Raw genomic sequence first — 19218 nt, 5'->3', positions numbered from 1 at the left:
CAGAGGGGCGGGGAAAGAGACAGAGGGGCGGGGAAAGAGACAGAGGGGCGGGGAAAGAGACAGAGGGGCGGGGAAAGAGACAGAGGGGCGGGGAAAGAGACAGAGGGGCGGGGAAAGAGACAGAGGGGCGGGGAAAGAGACAGAGGGGCGGGGAAAGAGACAGAGGGGCGGGGAAAGAGACAGAGGGGCGGGGAAAGAGACAGAGGGGCGGGGAAAGAGACAGAGGGGCGGGGAAAGAGACAGAGGGGCGGGGAAAGAGACAGAGGGGCGGGGAAAGAGACAGAGGGGCGGGGAAAGAGACAGAGGGGCGGGGAAAGAGACAGAGGGGCGGGGAAAGAGACAGAGGGGCGGGGAAAGAGACAGAGGGGCGGGGAAAGAGACAGAGGGGCGGGGAAAGAGACAGAGGGGCGGGGAAAGAGACAGAGGGGCGGGGAAAGAGACAGAGGGGCGGGGAAAGAGACAGAGGGGCGGGGAAAGAGACAGAGGGGCGGGGAAAGAGACAGAGGGGCGGGGAAAGAGACAGAGGGGCGGGGAAAGAGACAGAGGGGCGGGGAAAGAGACAGAGGGGCGGGGAAAGAGACAGAGGGGCGGGGAAAGAGACAGAGGGGCGGGGAAAGAGACAGAGGGGCGGGGAAAGAGACAGAGGGGCGGGGAAAGAGACAGAGGGGCGGGGAAAGAGACAGAGGGGCGGGGAAAGAGACAGAGGGGCGGGGAAAGAGACAGAGGGGCGGGGAAAGAGACAGAGGGGCGGGGAAAGAGACAGAGGGGCGGGGAAAGAGACAGAGGGGCGGGGAAAGAGACAGAGGGGCGGGGAAAGAGACAGAGGGGCGGGGAAAGAGACAGAGGGGCGGGGAAAGAGACAGAGGGGCGGGGAAAGAGACAGAGGGGCGGGGAAAGAGACAGAGGGGCGGGGAAAGAGACAGAGGGGCGGGGAAAGAGACAGAGGGGCGGGGAAAGAGACAGAGGGGCGGGGAAAGAGACAGAGGGGCGGGGAAAGAGACAGAGGGGCGGGGAAAGAGACAGAGGGGCGGGGAAAGAGACAGAGGGGCGGGGAAAGAGACAGAGGGGCGGGGAAAGAGACAGAGGGGCGGGGAAAGAGACAGAGGGGCGGGGAAAGAGACAGAGGGGCGGGGAAAGAGACAGAGGGGCGGGGAAAGAGACAGAGGGGCGGGGAAAGAGACAGAGGGGCGGGGAAAGAGACAGAGGGGCGGGGAAAGAGACAGAGGGGCGGGGAAAGAGACAGAGGGGCGGGGAAAGAGACAGAGGGGCGGGGAAAGAGACAGAGGGGCGGGGAAAGAGACAGAGGGGCGGGGAAAGAGACAGAGGGGCGGGGAAAGAGACAGAGGGGCGGGGAAAGAGACAGAGGGGCGGGGAAAGAGACAGAGGGGCGGGGAAAGAGACAGGGGCGGGGAAAGAGACAGGGGCGGGGAAAGAGACAGGGGCGGGGAAAGAGACAGAGGCGGGGAAAGAGACAGAGGCGGGGAAAGAGACAGAGGCGGGGAAAGAGACAGAGGCGGGGAAAGAGACAGAGGCGGGGAAAGAGACAGAGGCGGGGAAAGAGACAGAGGCGGGGAAAGAGACTGACAAACACAGAGAGAGAGACAGACAGAGAGATAGGCACAGAAAGAGACAGACAGATGGGGAGAAAGACGGGGAGGGACAGACAGAGAGTAGGAGGGACAAACAGAGACTAGGAGAGAGACAAAGAGACAGTTACTATCCCGGGCAACGCCCGGCTACAGCTAGTATAAAATAATAATAAATCTGTTAATGGAATCATTGTATTAAATTGTAATGGATCCGCTAACAGATTGGTTATAAAAGTGATCCGTTTGTCCAATCTGCTAACGATCGATTATAAAGGTGATCTGTTGGTGCAATCCATAAATGGATCCGTTTTTACATTTATCAAAATGGAAGGGTTACAGGACATGGGAACAAAGTCTGACACTGGCAGGCATCCGCTCAAGCCCTTCCTCTACCAAACCCACACTTTAGGCCCCGATTCATTAAGGCTGATGTTTTGTACACCGGTCTTAATGAGGGGTGTGCAGGAATAAGATGCACCGGAATCATCAAGAGTTGCGTGCCCCTTAATGAATACAGTGCATCTTATCGTTGGAGTGCACCTCATTACATCATATTGTTATACATGTCACGAGAAAAAAAACAAAGTTCACCATCTGTGAATTCTATGGTTTTACACAGCGCAGCATAATAATAAGAAAAAAATACATCTGATCCTTAGAAATAGAGATGAGCGGATCAATTTGCAGGACTCTGGTCCAGAGCAGACGTTAGTACCGTAGTCCATGACCACAGAAACAAAGCCCTGCAAACCTGCCGTGAAAATTTCTAAATTCTACAAGGTTTATAGAGCTTGTTGACTACTTTTACATTAACAGTCTCTATCCACAGTATATCCATAGTCTCAGTGTCTGACCGGTGGGGGTGAGACACTGATCAGACATAGATGACCTCAACTACGGATTGGCCATCAATGTAGTAGTGGACAAGCTCTTTACTCCTGCATTGTATTAATTCTTTTGCACATATAGATGTAACTATGTCCTGTGCTGGGGGGAGCGCAGGTGGGGGGGGGGGCAGGAGCGGAGCTGATGCTGGTAGAAATTACACAGCCAGCATCTGTCTCGAAGGCCTGTTTCACACATCATTGAAAAACACAGACGTGTCAAAAATGCCTATGTCCCTCCATGTGGCGTGGTTCACGGAACACGTGGGTTATCCATGTGAAATACGTGATCCGTACTCCGTGATTGCACATGGAGATAAACTCACCTGTCCCGCTCCTGCTGTCCGTGGTGCTCAACTCTCTGGCTCTGCTGCATCCGGCCACTGTGTCTCTCACCTCTGCAGCTACTTCTGGGTCGGCTCTGGCTGCATAACTGAATATGCACGACAGTAATGAGCCGGTCAGGAAGCAGCAGAGAGCAGGGGCCGAACACAGCATCGCTGGAGTAGTGAGTATAAAATGCTTTTTATTTTCAATGTCCGTGTTTTTCTGGTATGTGTTTTACAGATGAAACCATAGTGTGGTACGTGGGACATCAGTGATGCCAGAAAAAAAACGGACATGTCTCTGTGCGGCAATCACGGACGCCACACGGAGACACGGTCAGTGATAAATCACTGATGTGTGCGCAGATCCATTGATTATAATGGGTCTGCGTATGTCAGTGATTCTGGTACGGATAAAAAACTAGCACATATGTACCAGAATCACTGAGTCTGAAAGAGGCCTAAGAGCAGGAGCAGAGTTTCCACTCCGGCTGTTAACTATTTGGCTATGTGCACACAGTGCGTTTTTGCGCGTTTTTTGGGTGCGTTTTTGGCCTCAAAACTGCATGACTTTGCTTCCCCAGAAAAGTCTATGAGTTTTCATTTTTGCTGTTCGCACACAACTTTTTTTTTTAAGCTGCGTTTTTGAGCTTTAAAAAAAAAATGGACATGTCAATTCTTTCCTGCTTTTTCCCCTCATGCAATGCATTGGAAAAACGCAGAGATCAAAAACGCAGCAAAATGCAGCCAAAAACGCACCAAATCGCGGTAAAAACGCATGCGGGTGCATTTTAGCGTCCAAAAACGCAGCATAAAAAAACGCAGTGTGTGAACTTATCCTTTAGATGCTGCTGTCAATCTCTGGCAGTGGGCTTTAAATTATGTTACAGCTGGTGTGAACTCCCTTAATGCGATCGTGGGGGGCGAAAGGTTACTATGACAACTGGGGGTCTGCTGAAGGTGCCATTCAAATCTACAGTGCATCCTGCAGAAATCAAGCAGTAATATGAACATAATGGAAAGAGGAAGGGGGAGAACTAAGCGCACAAATGAAAAAGTGCCCAGTCTCGAAGGGGTTAAAGCCAAAACCAGAGCGTTCACATGTCCAGTAATCATGCGTTAAAATGCTGTGATCGGAGCTTGCTCCATTCCCGGCAGTTCAACCTCTTGGATGCAGCTGTCATGGACTGATCGGCCCCTGCAATCTGAATGTAGGATCCCAATGTCACAGTCATGGGGGGAAAGGGTGAAACTCGTAACGGATCCGCCTTGTCCTCTATCTCAGCGATCACATCCGCGTCTGCCCCGGATCTCTCCCGCCGCCAACCACGTACCTTCCAACACGCATGCGCACAAGCGCAAACAGGAAGTAATAAGAAGGAAGTGACATCCTGCCTTGGCTCCTCCCACCCCCAGCTGTGCGGCCGCCATTGCTACTGCTGGCAGACCAGCTTTTGTATCGATGACGTAATCCCTTGTGCTGGCTCCTCTTCCCCACAGCCGGAGCAGCAGGCAGCGATCACACTCCCCCCCCCGCCCTGCTGTCAAGCGTGGTATCGCGATAATCTGACAGGGATCTGGTGGGATTTGGCCGTGAGCAAGGTTCAGCCCTTGTAAAGGGGTAAGTTTGTAAACACGGAGGTTGCGACCTGTCGCGATATAACCTGCGGCTGCACGGTAACATGGCGGAGCATATTGGAGATCAATGATCGGAGGGTGACCAACCCCCACACTGTGTCAGGTAGGATGGAGAGGTGAGGAGCAGGGGCCCGGGCTGCAGCTTTGTGCACCGTCTGCCATGATGTCTGGTTACCATGGTAACAGCATCCTTCTTTCCCCTCAGCCCCCCAGGACCAGTGACCAGTGTCTAGAATGTTCCCTGCCAGGTAATGGTGATATTGGGACTGATCATTAGTGTTCTGCGGGTGATCAGTGTTTCCATGGTGACACGACATTGGTTTCCCGATCACTCCGCTAGTCTGACGTTATTCCAGGTCTTGGCCGCCGTCTTTCCTGACCTCGGTGATCGACGGGATGAGTTCAAACTTTTTGTTTTGTTTTGTCAGCAACATTTATTGATCCGTCTGAGAAAAAAATAAAAAAATGTAATCACCGCGCCATTATTCCCACTGTGAAGTCGTCGTTCCATCCGGTGAGGAGCCTCCGTCCAGTGTGGAGCCTCCGTCCAGTGTGGAGCCTCTATCCGGTGAGGAGCCTCCGTCCAGTGAGGACCCTCCGTCCGGTGAGGAGCCTCTATCCAGTGAGGACCCTCCGTCCGGTGACGAGCCTCCATCCGGTGAGGACCCTCCATCTAGTGAGGAGCCTCCGTCCGGTGAGGACCCTCCATCTAGTGAGGAGCCTCCGTCCGGTGAGGAGCCTCCATCCAGTGAGGAGCCTCCGTCCGGTGAGGACCAGGTGTGATAACTGCGAGCAGCCGGTCTCCATCATGGCGTGTGGTGGGGGAGGGTGCCCCTAATATACTATATTGTATAATATTTTTAATTTCAGTGGGGATATAGACACCAGAAATGTTTTTTTATTTGTTACATGTCCTCAATAAATTCTTCAGGTTATTGCAGTCTTACGGATGCCTGAACAGTAACTATTGTAATGTATGTGCAAGAAAATGTAGCTTATACTAAAGCGTTTTGGTCACTTTTTTCCCCCATTTTTGTTAAACTTTAATGTTGTATTTGTAAATACATTTTATAACCCATTGATGAGTTATTCCCTAACTACAGCATAGGGGATCACTGACTGATCATTGGGGGGGTCTTATCTCTGAGTCATAGGGGATCACTGACTGATCATTCGAGAGTCTGGTTCCTGAGACATAGGAGATCACTCGTCGATTATTGAGGGGTCTGATCTCTGATACTTTGGGGATCACTGACTGATCATTGGGGGTCTGGTCCCTGAGACATAGGAGATCACTCATCGGTTATTGAGGGGTCTGATCTCTGATACATTGGGGATCACTGACTGATCATTGGGGGTCTGGTCCCTGAGACATAGGGGATCACTCATCGATTATTGAGGGGTCTGATCTCTGATACATTGGGGATCACTGACTGATCATTGGGAGGTCTGATGCCTGAGCCATAGGGTAGCACTGACTGATTATTGGGGGAGAGTCTGATCCCTGAGCCATAGGGGATCACTGATTGATCATTGAGGGGTCTAATCCCTAAGGACAAACTGGTCTGTGGGGGTCTGATCTCTGAGACTGCTGCCACTAGCGATCACATTGTAGTGCCCCATTGGAGTGGACGTGTGCATGCTCGATCTCCGCTCCATTCATTGTGTATGTGACTGCCAAAAGCCGAGTACAGGGCTCCGCTATTCCCAGGCAGCACGGAAGGCGAGCAGTGTCGTGGAGGTTGAGCATGCGCCTCTCTGCTCCATTTAAAGTGGTGCTCAGGTTTCAGAGCCCTATTGTCGGGATTGATGAGACCCCCAGCAATCAGTACGTTATCCACCAATTTAATGATAATTCTGGGTAATTTACACTCTTGGATATAAGCCATTATAGGATTATTATTTCACATCTTAATTTTAAATGATCATGTACTTGCTCCTTATTTATTATAGTCAGTGTCACTATGACCCGGGCTGTTGTAGGGCTCCCTAGGACCATACAGCGCTCCCTAACATCAATCTTACAGTACAAACAGCCCTGTGTCGATTGTTTTAGTGTGACCACTGGTGACCAAATCGAAGAGAGGAGCCCCCTTTAATTCTGAAGTCATTACCCTTCAAGCAAGAAAAGGGTTGTTTAGCCGGGATCAGAGGTTTCTCTGATCTCTGCTGTTCATACAGCAGCTAAATTGTCATTAGCCAATCAAACATGCCCAGCAAATATTGTAAAGACACAGGCATGTGAAAGGCATATTGGCCGTCATTAAGGGGTTAATTGGACCTCAACTGGAGCCTATTTTTCCCAATTAGGCCTCCTTCACACATCTGATTTTCTTGTACTTGTTCTCTCTCTCCATAGAACATGCACATAATGTAGTCTATGGTGCTGGGTGTCATTCATCCCACCCCCTCAAAAAATTGGAGGCATCCATGTTTCATCCTAGTCATAGATTAAAGTCTCACATTCAAGTCTATGGGTTCATAAAGACCTCGGACAGCTCACTGATGGCTTCTTAGTTGCATCCTAGTGCTCCCCGTCTTCATTGCTTGCTAGAAGTAGCTTCAAAAACCTCAGTTTTGGGGGGGGGGGGGTTCATACAAGGAAAATGAATGATATCAACTGACACATGGACTAAACATTGATGAAAATCTGAGCCAGCATACTGATGGATGTTATTTCGTTTTTCACATCAGCCCCCAAAAATTCCCCAAAATTGGCATGTGAAAATGGTTTAGATGAGTACAGGTAAAAAAAGAAATTGTCCAATTTTTATCCAGAAAAAAAGATGATTTCCATCCATATTATCATCAATGTTCCATCCATGTGTCTCCAGGGTTCTTAGGCCCGTTTCACATGTCAGTGAAAAACACAGACGTTCTTCACTGACGTGTAAAACATGCACATGTCCCTCCGTGTTCCGTGATTCACAGCACACGTGGGTTGTCCATGTGTAATCCGTGATCCATGATCCCGTGATTGCATATGGACATTACTCACTTGCCTTCACTGCTGCTGTCCATGGTGCTGATCTCCTCGGGTCTGCAGCGTCCGCCCACCGCTCTCAGCAGCTACTTCCTGGTCGGGTTTTCCTGCTCTCATGAATATTCATGAGCCAGGCAGGAGCTGCCAACAGCAGAGGCTGCAGAGCGAATTGCAGGCAAGGTAAGTTGAAAATGTTTAATATTTAATATGTCCGTGATTTTCTTGTACGTGTTTCACTGATCACACACGGATCACACCATAGTATGGTCCTTGGGTCATCAGTGATGCCAGACAAAAACTGACATGTCTCCGTGCAGAATCACGGCCAAGGGTGCACGCTGCACAGAGACACGTTCAGTGGAAAATCACTGATGTGTGAGCAGACCCATTGATTATAATGGGTCTGCGTATGTCAGTGATTCTGCTACGTTTTAAAAAAAGCACAAACGTACCAGAATCACTGACGTGTGAAAGGGGCTTAGAGAAGTTTTTATACATCAATATTTATAAAATAAATTCCAAGAACAATTACAGTTTCTTATGTTAATAATTGAGTGTACATAAAATTCGGATGCAATAGGAATGATCCAAACATTTGCAGCCCTGTTTTTCTGCGACCCCCAGACAATGCCAATGCGGATTTATGCCTCCTCTTCCTTATCTCCCGTTGTCACTGTACCTGTCTGCTGAGCTTCTGTACCTTTGTGTCGCCGTGTACTATGCTTCGCCCTGCAAATATTGACCTGATATAATAGTACATAGCAGCCGCCTCCATTAAACTGATGGTTGATTGAGGATTCAGACTGTTTGCCCAGCACCTCCCTTTCTAAGCGAAACCTAAATTCTGGCGAAACGTTCAAATGGGGTTTCTGATTCTAAATCTGAATTGGCGTATAAGGAAATGTTCTTCTGCTTTCTAGTATGTTCTCCTTATTTACTTCATTGCTAATTTCGAGAATCAGAAAATATGATCATGTGAATGACAAACTCAAACCCTGAGTGTTTGCTACAATTGTGTCCTGTTTGGGCAGTCTTCTGTACACCGCTGATCGCAGCAGCACATCTCTTGTTCCCCTGTTCATTGGAGGATAGGAGATAATTTACTAATTGCTGAAACCCCCAGCGAGTCTGGTAACTGTCTTGAAAGTAGTGGACATGCACATGCTCAACCTGCGCTCCATTCATTGACTATTGGACTGTTAGATCAGAGGTTGAGCATGCCCCAATGTACTCCATTCAAGACGAGGGCCCTGCAGAACACTATTCTCAGAATCGCTGTTGGCTATCTGGTGATCAATATTTTATCCTCCATCCTGTGGATACGGTACGAGTATAACTTAATCATTTAGGCTGTGTGCACACGTTGCGTTTTTTCATGCGTTCTGCGTCCCCAGCAAAGACTATGACAATTTAGCAAATTCCATGCGCACGTTACTTTTTTAAACGTAGCGTTTTGGATGCCAAATTTTTGACAAAATCTATGCGTTCTAAAAAGCAACATGTCACTTCTTTTGTGCGTTTTGGATGCTTTTCCCTCTTTGTTTATGGGAGAGCAAGCATCCAGAACGCATGAATTCTGCATTCAAAATGCATCCAAAACGCAGCGTTTTGGATGCATTTTGAAACGCACATGCAGTGACAAAACGCTGCGGCATATTTGTCACGGCAGAACGCAACGTGCGTACATGACCTAAATTCCAGGCACAGATGTGACAAGTAATCAATGATAGGGACAAGGTGGTTAGTTTTAAAGTTTTGGATAACCCCTTTAATTTAGCCAGGTTAGGCTGATTTGACACTTGCGTTGAACGGCATCCATTGCGTTGCGTTGTGTGACAAATGCAACGGATGCGTTGAATATAGTGGCACAACGGATGCAACGGATCGTACAAAATAACGCAATCCGTTATAGTTTTTTTTTTCTTGACTTTACACATCTGGGCATGCGCAGTTGTGTAAAGATGGTTGCGTTAACGGAATCCGTAAGATGACGGATTCTAACGGAATCCGCCACCATGGGCGTCCATTATAAAAACAACAGACGCCGACTGAATCCTACAGGTTGCATTTTTTTTACACTCCGCCAAGTGCAGAAAAACGCTACATGCAGCGTTCCATCCGCTAGGCGGATGCAACACGGCGTCGGCTGACGAATGTAACGCAAGGTCATCCGTTGCTATCCGTAGCTAATAGAAGTCTATGAGGAATAAAACTGTTTCTTGCAACGGTTACCACGGTTCCATTCTTCCACACAAGCACTATTCAAATCCTGAAAGTTTCGTGGGCCCTTTCTGTGAAATCTGAGCTTTAGTCAATAAGTTTTGTATTGGATTCAGGTCCGGTGATCGGCTCGGCTATTCTAGCAACTTTATTTTCTTTCTCTGAAACCAATTGAGAGTTTCCTTGGCTGTGTGTTTGGGACCATTGTCTTGCTGAAATGTCCACACTCGTTTCATCTTCATCATCTTGGTAGATGGCAGCAGATTTTTATTAAGAATGTCTCAGTACATTTATCTAATAATTTTTCCTTCAATCATATGTAATTTGCCAGTGCCATATGCTGGAAATCAGCCCCACACCATGATGTTCCTACCGTCACACTTCACTGTTGGTATGGTGTTTTTGCTATGTCTTTACCCTCCAAACATTGTGCGTATTATGGCATCCTTTGGACTCACCTGACTAGACTATATTCTCCCATATGGTCACAGGTTTTTCAGTATGTTGTTTAGCAAACTTTACACGCATTTGAATACGTTTTTTCTTTATTAATGGAGTCCTGTGTGGTGAGCGTGTGTGTAGGCCATGGAGGGTGAGTGCATTCATTATTTTTTTTTTCAAAAAATTGTACCTGCTACTTCCAGGTCTTTCTGTAGCTCTCCACAGATGGTTCTTGGCTTTTGGAAAACTCTTCTGATAATTCTTTTCACTCTTCTGTTTAGAATCTTGCAGGTAGCACTTGTTCGAGGCCGGTTTATGGTGAAATGATGTTCCTTGCACTTCCGGATTAGGGCCCCAACAGAGCTCACTGGAACCGTCAGTAGTTTAGAAATTCTTCTGTAACTAATGCAATCAGTACATTTTGGAACAATAATGTTGCGAAGGTCTTGAGACAGCTCACTTGTTTTAACCATCATGCGATGTTTCTTGTGTGGCACCTTGATAATGAGACACCTTTTTATAGGCCATCATTTGAACCAGCTGATATTATTTTTCACTACGTGGCAGGATTGCGTTCTAACTACTGATAGCTTTTAACAAGTGTCATCACTTCCCATGGATTTTTGCACCTCTCTTTCCTCATGTGCTCAGTACTTTTCCCTCTGTCATTTCTTATTATTACACATCACTAACTTTATGGACAACTATGGTTTGATTTCCTTGCCTGGTGGATTGGATGGTTGGAAATTCATGTCAATAGCATCTTTAGAGATATACTTTCTGAGAAAATTGGTGATATGTTCATTCCTTATGTCACCCGCTGCACTTTTGGTAGAGGGAGACTGAGCTATGACCGCTGCTGATAATCTTTATTAGAAAGTGTTGATTTGCTCCGACTCATCCAAAATTATTACTGTTTGGTAAAATATAAACATTTTTTTTCTTCATTCTCTGTATTCCCGGTTGTGCTATCTGTACAATGTATCAGGTCTTGTAATGTGAGACGGGCAGACACAAAGTGCATTCCTGGTTTTTGGATTTTTCCAGCGACCATTTGCATTTTCTGATTTGCACAATTTATCCAAATTTGGTGCGAGACATTGACGGCGTCATCAGAATTTACAATCTCAGGATACTTCCGTTTTGCCGATTTTGGAAATAGTAAATGTTTACTGAAAATCCATTCACTTCAATGTGATCTTTACTCCCTTCTGGTTAAACCAGTATTGAGAATGGATCCTGGAGGAGGAAAAATATAACTTTTCCCATCTTTCATGATTCATTAGTTTATTTCCCGCAGATATCTGGGATCGGTGGGCCTAACCAAACTTAAAAAAACGGATCCGGCCTGGAATTGATCCCGGATATCTGGCCTGATGGCGGTCCCCATATAAGTCTATGGGGACCAGAATCCGGCGCTTAATAATGGTGGTAGAAGGGATAGGGGGATTAGAGCAAGCACGCTATACTTACCAAGTGTCTGGCGCTGCTGTAACTGCTTCCAGGCAGCTGACTCTTCTTTCAGGGCCATTCACTTACCTTAATGCGTATTCACTGCTTCCCCCTCCCACCAGCAGTCATGGCGTCTGTGATTGGTTGCAGTCAGACGCGCCCCCAACCTTTTATAACAGCGTCTGACTGCTTGCAATCACTGATCATATCTGTGGGTCTATATCGTGGTATAAAAATAAATAAATAGGCGTAGGGTTCCCCGTATTTTGGTACCCAGTACAGATAACACATATGACTGCAGCCTGCCCAGCCATGTGCTTATCTTGACTGTGTATCAAAATATGAGGAACCGCATGCGGCTTTTTTTTTTCTGATATCCAGCTATGATCAAGCCTGACAGCGGGAGACTGGTATTCTCAGCCTGGTGAGACCCATGCTTATTGCCCCCCCCCCCAGCCTAAAAAGAGCAGCCTGAAGCTGCTGAGGATTGTCGAATCCATTAGATGTGACACTCCCGAAACTTTACTCTGCTCATCTCGATTGCCCTGGTGCAGCTGCAATTGGGGTAATAAGGGGTTAATGGCAGCTCACAGCTGCCACGAAGCCCTAGATTAGTAATGAGAGGCGTCTGAGACCCCTCCATTACTAATCTTTAAGTTAAAAGAAATAAACACAAACACCGAAAAAATCCTTTAGTTGAAATAAAATACAAGAAAACCCACTTTCTTTCACCAATTTATTAACCCCAAAAGCACTTAGGTCCGACGTAATCCACACAAGGTCCCACAACGATTTCAGCTCTGCTACATCTGAAGGCACAGCACGTGGCCATAGACAATTGACCTCCCCCTGTGAGCTTCAGACTCCCCCTGTGAGACTGATCCGTGCGATGAGCAGTGACGTCACTCAGGTTATTTGTGGTCACAGCTGGGGGTTCCCACAGTCCTTCATCTGTGACCGCAGATAACCTGACCTCACGTGATTATACTCAGTGATTCATGGGACGCACCAAATGTCACAGCTCAATGTAAGTCTATCTCTATAAGAGCCTTGTTCTGGCTCTCATAGAGTTGTATTGAACGCTTGTGACTTCCAACAGCCAGTTGGAAGTTACGAGCACAAGATGGCGCCGAGAAACTGGAGCAACGTCAAAAAACGAGGAAGCCGCAAGATGGTGAGTGTATGACCGGGGTCAACAAACTTAGGCTCTGTTCACACAAGAAAAAGGATTTTACTCAAGAAATTTCTTGAGTCTGAAAAATTAGCGCCCTTGCAGTCAAGAAACGCACCAATAACGCATCAAAAACCGCATGCGTTTTTACCACGTTTTTGGTGCGTTTTTTCCGCATTGGTCCCTGCATTTTTTTACCTTTTATCTATGGGAAAAAACACAGGTACCTGCAGAAAAGAAGTGACATGCACATTCTTTTTCTCAAGAAATTCTGCAGAAAGAATGTTCTTGAGAAAAAAAAAAACGCAGTGTGCGCACCGCTATTTTTTTTTTCCATAGGTTTTGCTGGGGAATGTCTGCAGAAAGGTTACAACCATTTTCTCAAGAAATTTCTGTAGCAAAAATGCAAAAAAAAAAAACCGCAGTGTGTGAACAAGGCCTTAGATTTAAAGCACCACTCCATGACTGAAAAGTAAAAACACTGGAGTAATGTAATGCTTTAAAGCTGTAATATAGACATGGATTAAAGTTACTTTCCCCTATGTTTTTGTTATTTTCTTTTTTTATATACAGGGTGGTCCAAAAGTAGGTGGGCAGTATGTGTAATAGGGTTATCAAACATGGTGTAAAGTGACACTGACTCAGCTGCCCTCAGCAACCAATCAGATTCCACTTTTCATTCTTCACAGACTCTTTGGAAAATGAAAGGTGGAATCTGATTGGTTGCTAAGGGCAACTGAGTCCGTTTCACTTTACACCATGTTTGATAACCCTATTATACATACTGTCCACCTACTTTTGGACCACCCTGTATATTTATAACTGTGGCACCATGTATACTAATATTATATACGTCTGCCTCTCTTAGGTAATCACAAGGACCTATAGAATATGAGTGATGACAGACCATTTGTATGCACTGCCCCTGGATGTGGCCAGGTAAGACGCCCTATAAGGGATGGGACAATTGACAAAATATCCTCAAACCTGAAAATTCTGTCCAAAATGGTGTTTAAAGGGTTAATTTCAAATTGCTGAGATTTTTTTATATACTTACATTTTTTCAATTGTTTGCAATGTTCTTGCTAAATCCCTTTGTGCCGTTACTGCACATTTATGCTCACTGTGCTGCCTGGATGACACGTTATGGCGGGCAGGCCTTGGCTCATACGGTGGTGGTCCAGTGTTGGGGGGGAGTGGGCAGTTTCCAAGTTTCCAGCATGGCAATACTGGCAAATTTTAAAGGTAAGTATATTATATATACTGTATGCGGTGGTAATACCAAATATGTTTTTTTACCTTATAAGAACGAGAAAACGTTTTATTTTAAATTTGTTGAAGATGTTTTAGATCACCAAAATCACCATATTTTTTTTCTCATTCTATGAACAAACCCCCCCCCCCCCCCAAAAAAAAAGTCCTGTATTTGATATCACCACATAATTAGGGGTATATGTACACGTTGAGTATTTGTATGCAAAAATTTGTGCACCATCTCTTGGCAGCAATACCACACTTTTTCACCTGTGTTTTTCTAGCGTTTTTGGACACCAATGAATACTATAGAGGTAGATAATAGACAGATATATAGACAACCTGCACCCTGTGGAGCTTATTGTACAGCTTTTCATGGTTAAATTAATGGAAAAACTCTGTGGGTCCCCCTCTATTTTTGATAACTAGCAAAGGTAAAGCAGACAGCTGCCTGCTGATATTATCAGGCTGGGATGGTCCATGGTTATTTGGCCCTTCCCAGTCCAAAAAATACCCACACCTGCCTCAGAAGTGGTGCATCACATTAGATTTGTCAATTCTGGCGTTTCGTCTTTGGGGTTGATGTCAGTTGTGTAGTATCAGCTGACATCAAACCCTGGAGAGGTGTATATCAGACACCCCTATTACTAACAAAGTAAGTAAACCCCAAAACCCATTACACCGATTGCCAATGCACCAGGGTAATCAGGAAGAGATAAGGTGAAGCGCCAGAATTGGAGAATGTAATGTGATGCGTCAATCTTAAGAAAGGAAAGTCCGGCACTAAAACCACATTCACTGCTCCTCATCCAGTTTTAAGTAACGCAGTGCAACAAATAGGTCACAACAGAGACTGAAAAAAAATGTGATGCGTCACCTCTGGAGCACCTAATCTGGCCTAATAATGGCTGCTATTTTTAGACTGGGGAGGGACTAATAACCATGGACACTCCCAGCCTGATAATGTCAGCCCGCAGCTGTCTGCTTTACCTTTGCTGGTTATCAAAAATAGGGGGGACCCCACGGCATTTTTTTTTATTTCACCATAAAAAGCTGTCATTTTATTGTATGTGTGGGGAGGGGGGGGCGGTTGTGCAATTATATGTCTGGCTGTTTATATCTATCTATCTATCTATCTATCTATCTATCTATAGCTATTATTTATCATTATCTATCTCTTTAGCATTCATTGGTATCCAAAAACGCTAGAAAAATGAAAGTGAAAAAAACATACAAAAATGCATCAAAAACACAGCAAATGCGCATTTTTGTGCTGTGTTTTTCCTGCCAAGAGATGCAGAAATTTCTGCATTCAAATACTCAACGTGTGCACATATCACTGTCTCTATTGGGGCTCACAATCCAAATTCCCTATCAATATGTCTTTGGATTGTGGAAGGAAACAGGAGAACCCTGAGGAAACCCACACAAACACGGGGAGAACATACAAACTGCTTGCAAATGTCATCCTTGAACTCTGAACCCCAGCACTGCAGGGGTACAATCCTAACCATATTTGTCATAGATAATTTTGGGGGCTGATTGACCAAAGCTTCTCTGCCAGAAAAGAGACATAAAAGCTTTGAAAATTTGTAAAAATGTGCAAATTTTGACTTTTCAGAACAGTTTGATTCCGCTTCGCCAAAATGGGTGAAGCTGCGGTAGAGTCAATTCATTAAAAGTGTCGGAGTTTTGTATGCCAGAAGTCCTATTCCAGTTCCTGACTGGAGTAGTGTTTCTGACATAGCAGTTGCGTGCTCCTCTTATTAAATTGTGCACATTGTACTCGATCAAGACTGGCGTAGTGCAGGTCCTCATACGGTCATGATTGCTGGCTGGCAAAGAAACGAATAGAGCCGCAGTTGAGCATGTGCGCTGTCGTTCCATTCCAACCAGGATAAAGATTCCCCTTGTGCCAATCGGTGGAGTCTGACTCCCACTTATCTTATCTTCCTTGGATGGGTGACATCTTGTTTTTGCCGGACGACCCCTTTAACTTTTATTTAAGATATGACCATTAGCCTTAAAGTTGATGACTGTTTCTTTAAATATACATGAGAGATCCGTAAGACTTCTCTTTCATTCAAGTTTGTCTTGTCTAAGCATCAATGTTTATTTCAATGGGGACAGAGGAGTAAGCCGCTGCCAGACACATTCACTTATCTCCTATGGAAACAAAGGATCGGGCATATTGAAATACAACATGTATGATCTTTTACCTTCAGGCTCCAGTGAGCAGGCATATATATAGGCATATATATATAGCAGCATATATATTATATATATGAAGTAGTTGGCTGATACTGATAAATTCTGGACACCTTTATGTGAATGGGTCAGATTTACTTTGGGCCATAGTGCAGATTCAAAATCTGTATGACCATAGAAATGTTTACTACATGTGGTAAAATAACTTTTTTTTTTTTTACAATGTTTATAATCCACAGCGTTTTACCAATGAAGATCATTTGGCCGTACATAAGCATAAACATGAGATGACACTGAAGTTCGGTCCGGCCCGAAATGACAGTGTGATTGTTGCAGGTGAGTGCTCCGGATATAGGTAGACATACGTTTCTCACTGAGCTCGTAGGGTAATGTCACCAGTAATTCGATGACTGCAAAAGATGGTAACCCTAAAATGATGGCACTTCATGAAGATGGGTGGTGACCATAGTAATTGTGCCCCAGAGTTACCCTATTTTTCATTTTATAAGATATACCGGATTATAAGATGCACCCCAAATTTAGAGGGAAAAAAATGGTGCCCGTCTTCTAATCTGGTGGTGTCTTACCAGGTGGGGGCCCCAGCAGTGGTGGAGCTGTAATCACAGGAGGCAGGGGCAGTTGTGGAGCAGCGTGATGGTGCAGCGGGTGTCCCAGATGCTCGGCAGCGCTGTGAGGCAAAGAGAACATCCAGGAATGTAGTTTACCGGGGGGTAAGAATAGTGGAGAATGGTGATCGGAGGTAGGAGCGATGCTGTGGGATGCTCTGTGTGGCGGACTATGCGCTGCTTTGTGCGGAGAGGGCTGCGGGCTGGGCTCTGCTCTGTCCTGAGAGGGCTGCGGGCTGGGCGCTGCTCTGTCCTGAGAGCGCTGCGGGCTGGGCGCTGCTCTGTGCTGAGAGCGCTGCGGGCTGGGAGCTGCTTTGTGCTGAGAGCGCTGCGGGCTGGGAGCTGCTCTGTGCTGAGAGCGCTGCGGGCTGGGCGCTGCTTTGTGCTGAGAGCGCTGTGGGCTCTGAGCTGCTCTGTGCTGAGAGCGCTGCGGGCTGGGCTCTGCTCTATGCTGCTGGCTGGGCGGTGAGGCAGGGGACATCCTGAAGACGTCAGCGGTGTGGGCTTCAAAGAAATGGCGCCCAGAGTTGATGCGTGCGCAAGCAGAGTTATTGGCTCACTCATAAGTCGAGATCTCATCTGCGCATGCGCCACCTCTGAGCACCATTTTCCTTAAGCCCGCTGCTAGGAGATCAATGGGCCAGAGGCGGTGCGTGCGCAGATGGGATCTTGAGCTGAGAGCTCCATCTGCATAGACTGACTTCCGTGCACCATTAGTTGAAGAACGCACCGCCGACGTCTTTACAGAATGTTCCCTGCCTCACCGCCCGCATCACCAGCCCAGAGCAGCATCGCTTCTGCCTCCTGTCACCATTCTTCACCGTTCTTACCCCCTGGTAAGCTACATTCCTGGATGTTTTCTCTGCCTCACAGCGCCCGCAGCATCGCCCCTGCCCCCAGTCACCCGGTAAGATACATTCGGATTCTAAGATTCTAAGACGCACCCCTCGTTTTCCTTCTAAATTTCTGGGAGGAAAAGTGCGTCTTCTAATCTGAAAAATACGGTAGACCTGTACTTCAAAAGTTTGGATTTTGACACTCGAAGCGTTTTTCTACATTAATGCATGAATGATTTAGACCAAAAATATAATTTTAAACTAAAAATACAATGCTTTTTCATTTTATTATTAATATATATTTTTTTATATTGAATTTTATAGATCAAACACCAACCCCGACTCGGTTCCTGAAGAACTGTGAAGAAGTTGGTCTGTTTAATGAGCTTGCGAGTCCATTTGAAAATGATTTTAAGAAGGGGTCAGATGATGACATTAAGAAGGTACATAAATTATTATCAGATTATCTCAACGCCAAGGACATCGAAGAGAAAACAAAGCTTTGTCCTCTGGCTCATGTGTGCCTAATCTCCAGATATACCACATAAAGGAAAATAACAGCCGTTTTGCTACGATAAAGAAAATAATTTATCTCCAGGCTTTTGTTATGTAATGTGTGAGATGCATGATGTAGGTGCTGAGACCCTGATTGTAGTGATTTGTCACTTACTGGTCTGCTCGCTGTCATTTTGATACAATCCGTGGTTTATCTGCTGCAGATCGAACAGAGCTGTGAATGCTGCGGACTGTATAACCCCTGCCCACACCCCTGATAAGCAGCTTTCTGCCTATACACAGTGTGCACAGGAAATTGCCAATCAGTGATGGGGCGGGGCTACACAGAGCACTTGACTAGGAGGCACTAGATACCTAGTCCAGTAGTGATAATCTCCTGTTAGTAAAACACTGATTCTATTGAAACATCAGCACACAGCCTCGTAAGGGATAAATTGCTGTAATCAGACTCTTAGATTATGCAGCAAAAAGTTTCTGACATTCTCTTTAAGAGTTTTAAAGTAACATACCATAGTGTAATGTGATAGTTTCAATCAAACACCATACAACTACTAAACAATAAGGCTGATGTATAGTAATCAGAGACCCAAGGGCAAATAAAATGGACACTCCTAAAATCAGACAGGTGAGCAGAGTTACAGGTGGTTTTCAACTACTAATATGACCTTTCATTTGTCCTAACTCTTCCTAACTAACACTTTTCTAATATACTTCTGACCTACTCTGCTTCTGTAAGTTGATCTTCCTGCGGCTTTCATATTCCAGTGTTAATGTTTTAGCTTTGATCCTTCTGGACGGAAGAAAGGAATAGGACAAACTGAGCAGGGCACATCTCTGATGGGGGCAGGCTGGCCTCTCTGTGAGTGACCGCAGTCTGGGCACGCATGCACAGATCACCATTCACTCTACAGTGCGGTGCTTTTATTTGACATGCACTGCGATTTGCCGATCATTAGATAGTATATTACATCGTATACTTTGCACATCGCGGTGCTTGTCACGTGAAAGCACAGCACTATAAAGAGGACAGAGAAGAGTGAAGTGACATACATATCCAGAATGCTGTCATTCATA

At 46.0% G+C, this 19218-nt stretch overlaps 1 protein-coding gene across 3 annotated transcripts in view; it reads left to right on the top strand.

Annotated features, from left to right (window-relative positions):
• The first annotated feature begins 4272 nt into the window (after window positions 1-4272).
• The window catches only part of ATF2 (activating transcription factor 2), a 144949-nt gene continuing 130003 nt past the window's right edge, over window positions 4273-19218 (top strand). For 2 of the 3 annotated variants that reach the window (XM_075317362.1, XM_075317359.1), the window contains exons 1-4: window positions 4273-4420; window positions 13573-13643; window positions 16406-16502; window positions 17953-18071. In XM_075317362.1, the coding sequence (XP_075173477.1) occupies window positions 13596-13643; window positions 16406-16502; window positions 17953-18071 (264 nt within the window). In that variant the 5' untranslated portion in view covers window positions 4273-4420; window positions 13573-13595. Of the gene's footprint in view, window positions 4421-4444; window positions 4541-13572; window positions 13644-16405; window positions 16503-17952; window positions 18072-19218 lie in introns of those variants that run through there. The other variant, XM_075317360.1, reaches the window with a different exon arrangement.

This window comes from Anomaloglossus baeobatrachus, chromosome 7 (genome assembly GCF_048569485.1).
Source record: "Anomaloglossus baeobatrachus isolate aAnoBae1 chromosome 7, aAnoBae1.hap1, whole genome shotgun sequence".
NCBI lineage: Eukaryota > Metazoa > Chordata > Amphibia > Anura > Aromobatidae > Anomaloglossus > Anomaloglossus baeobatrachus.
The sequence above is the reverse complement of the archived record's forward strand: the minus strand, read 5'-3'. Positions and strand labels throughout refer to the sequence as shown.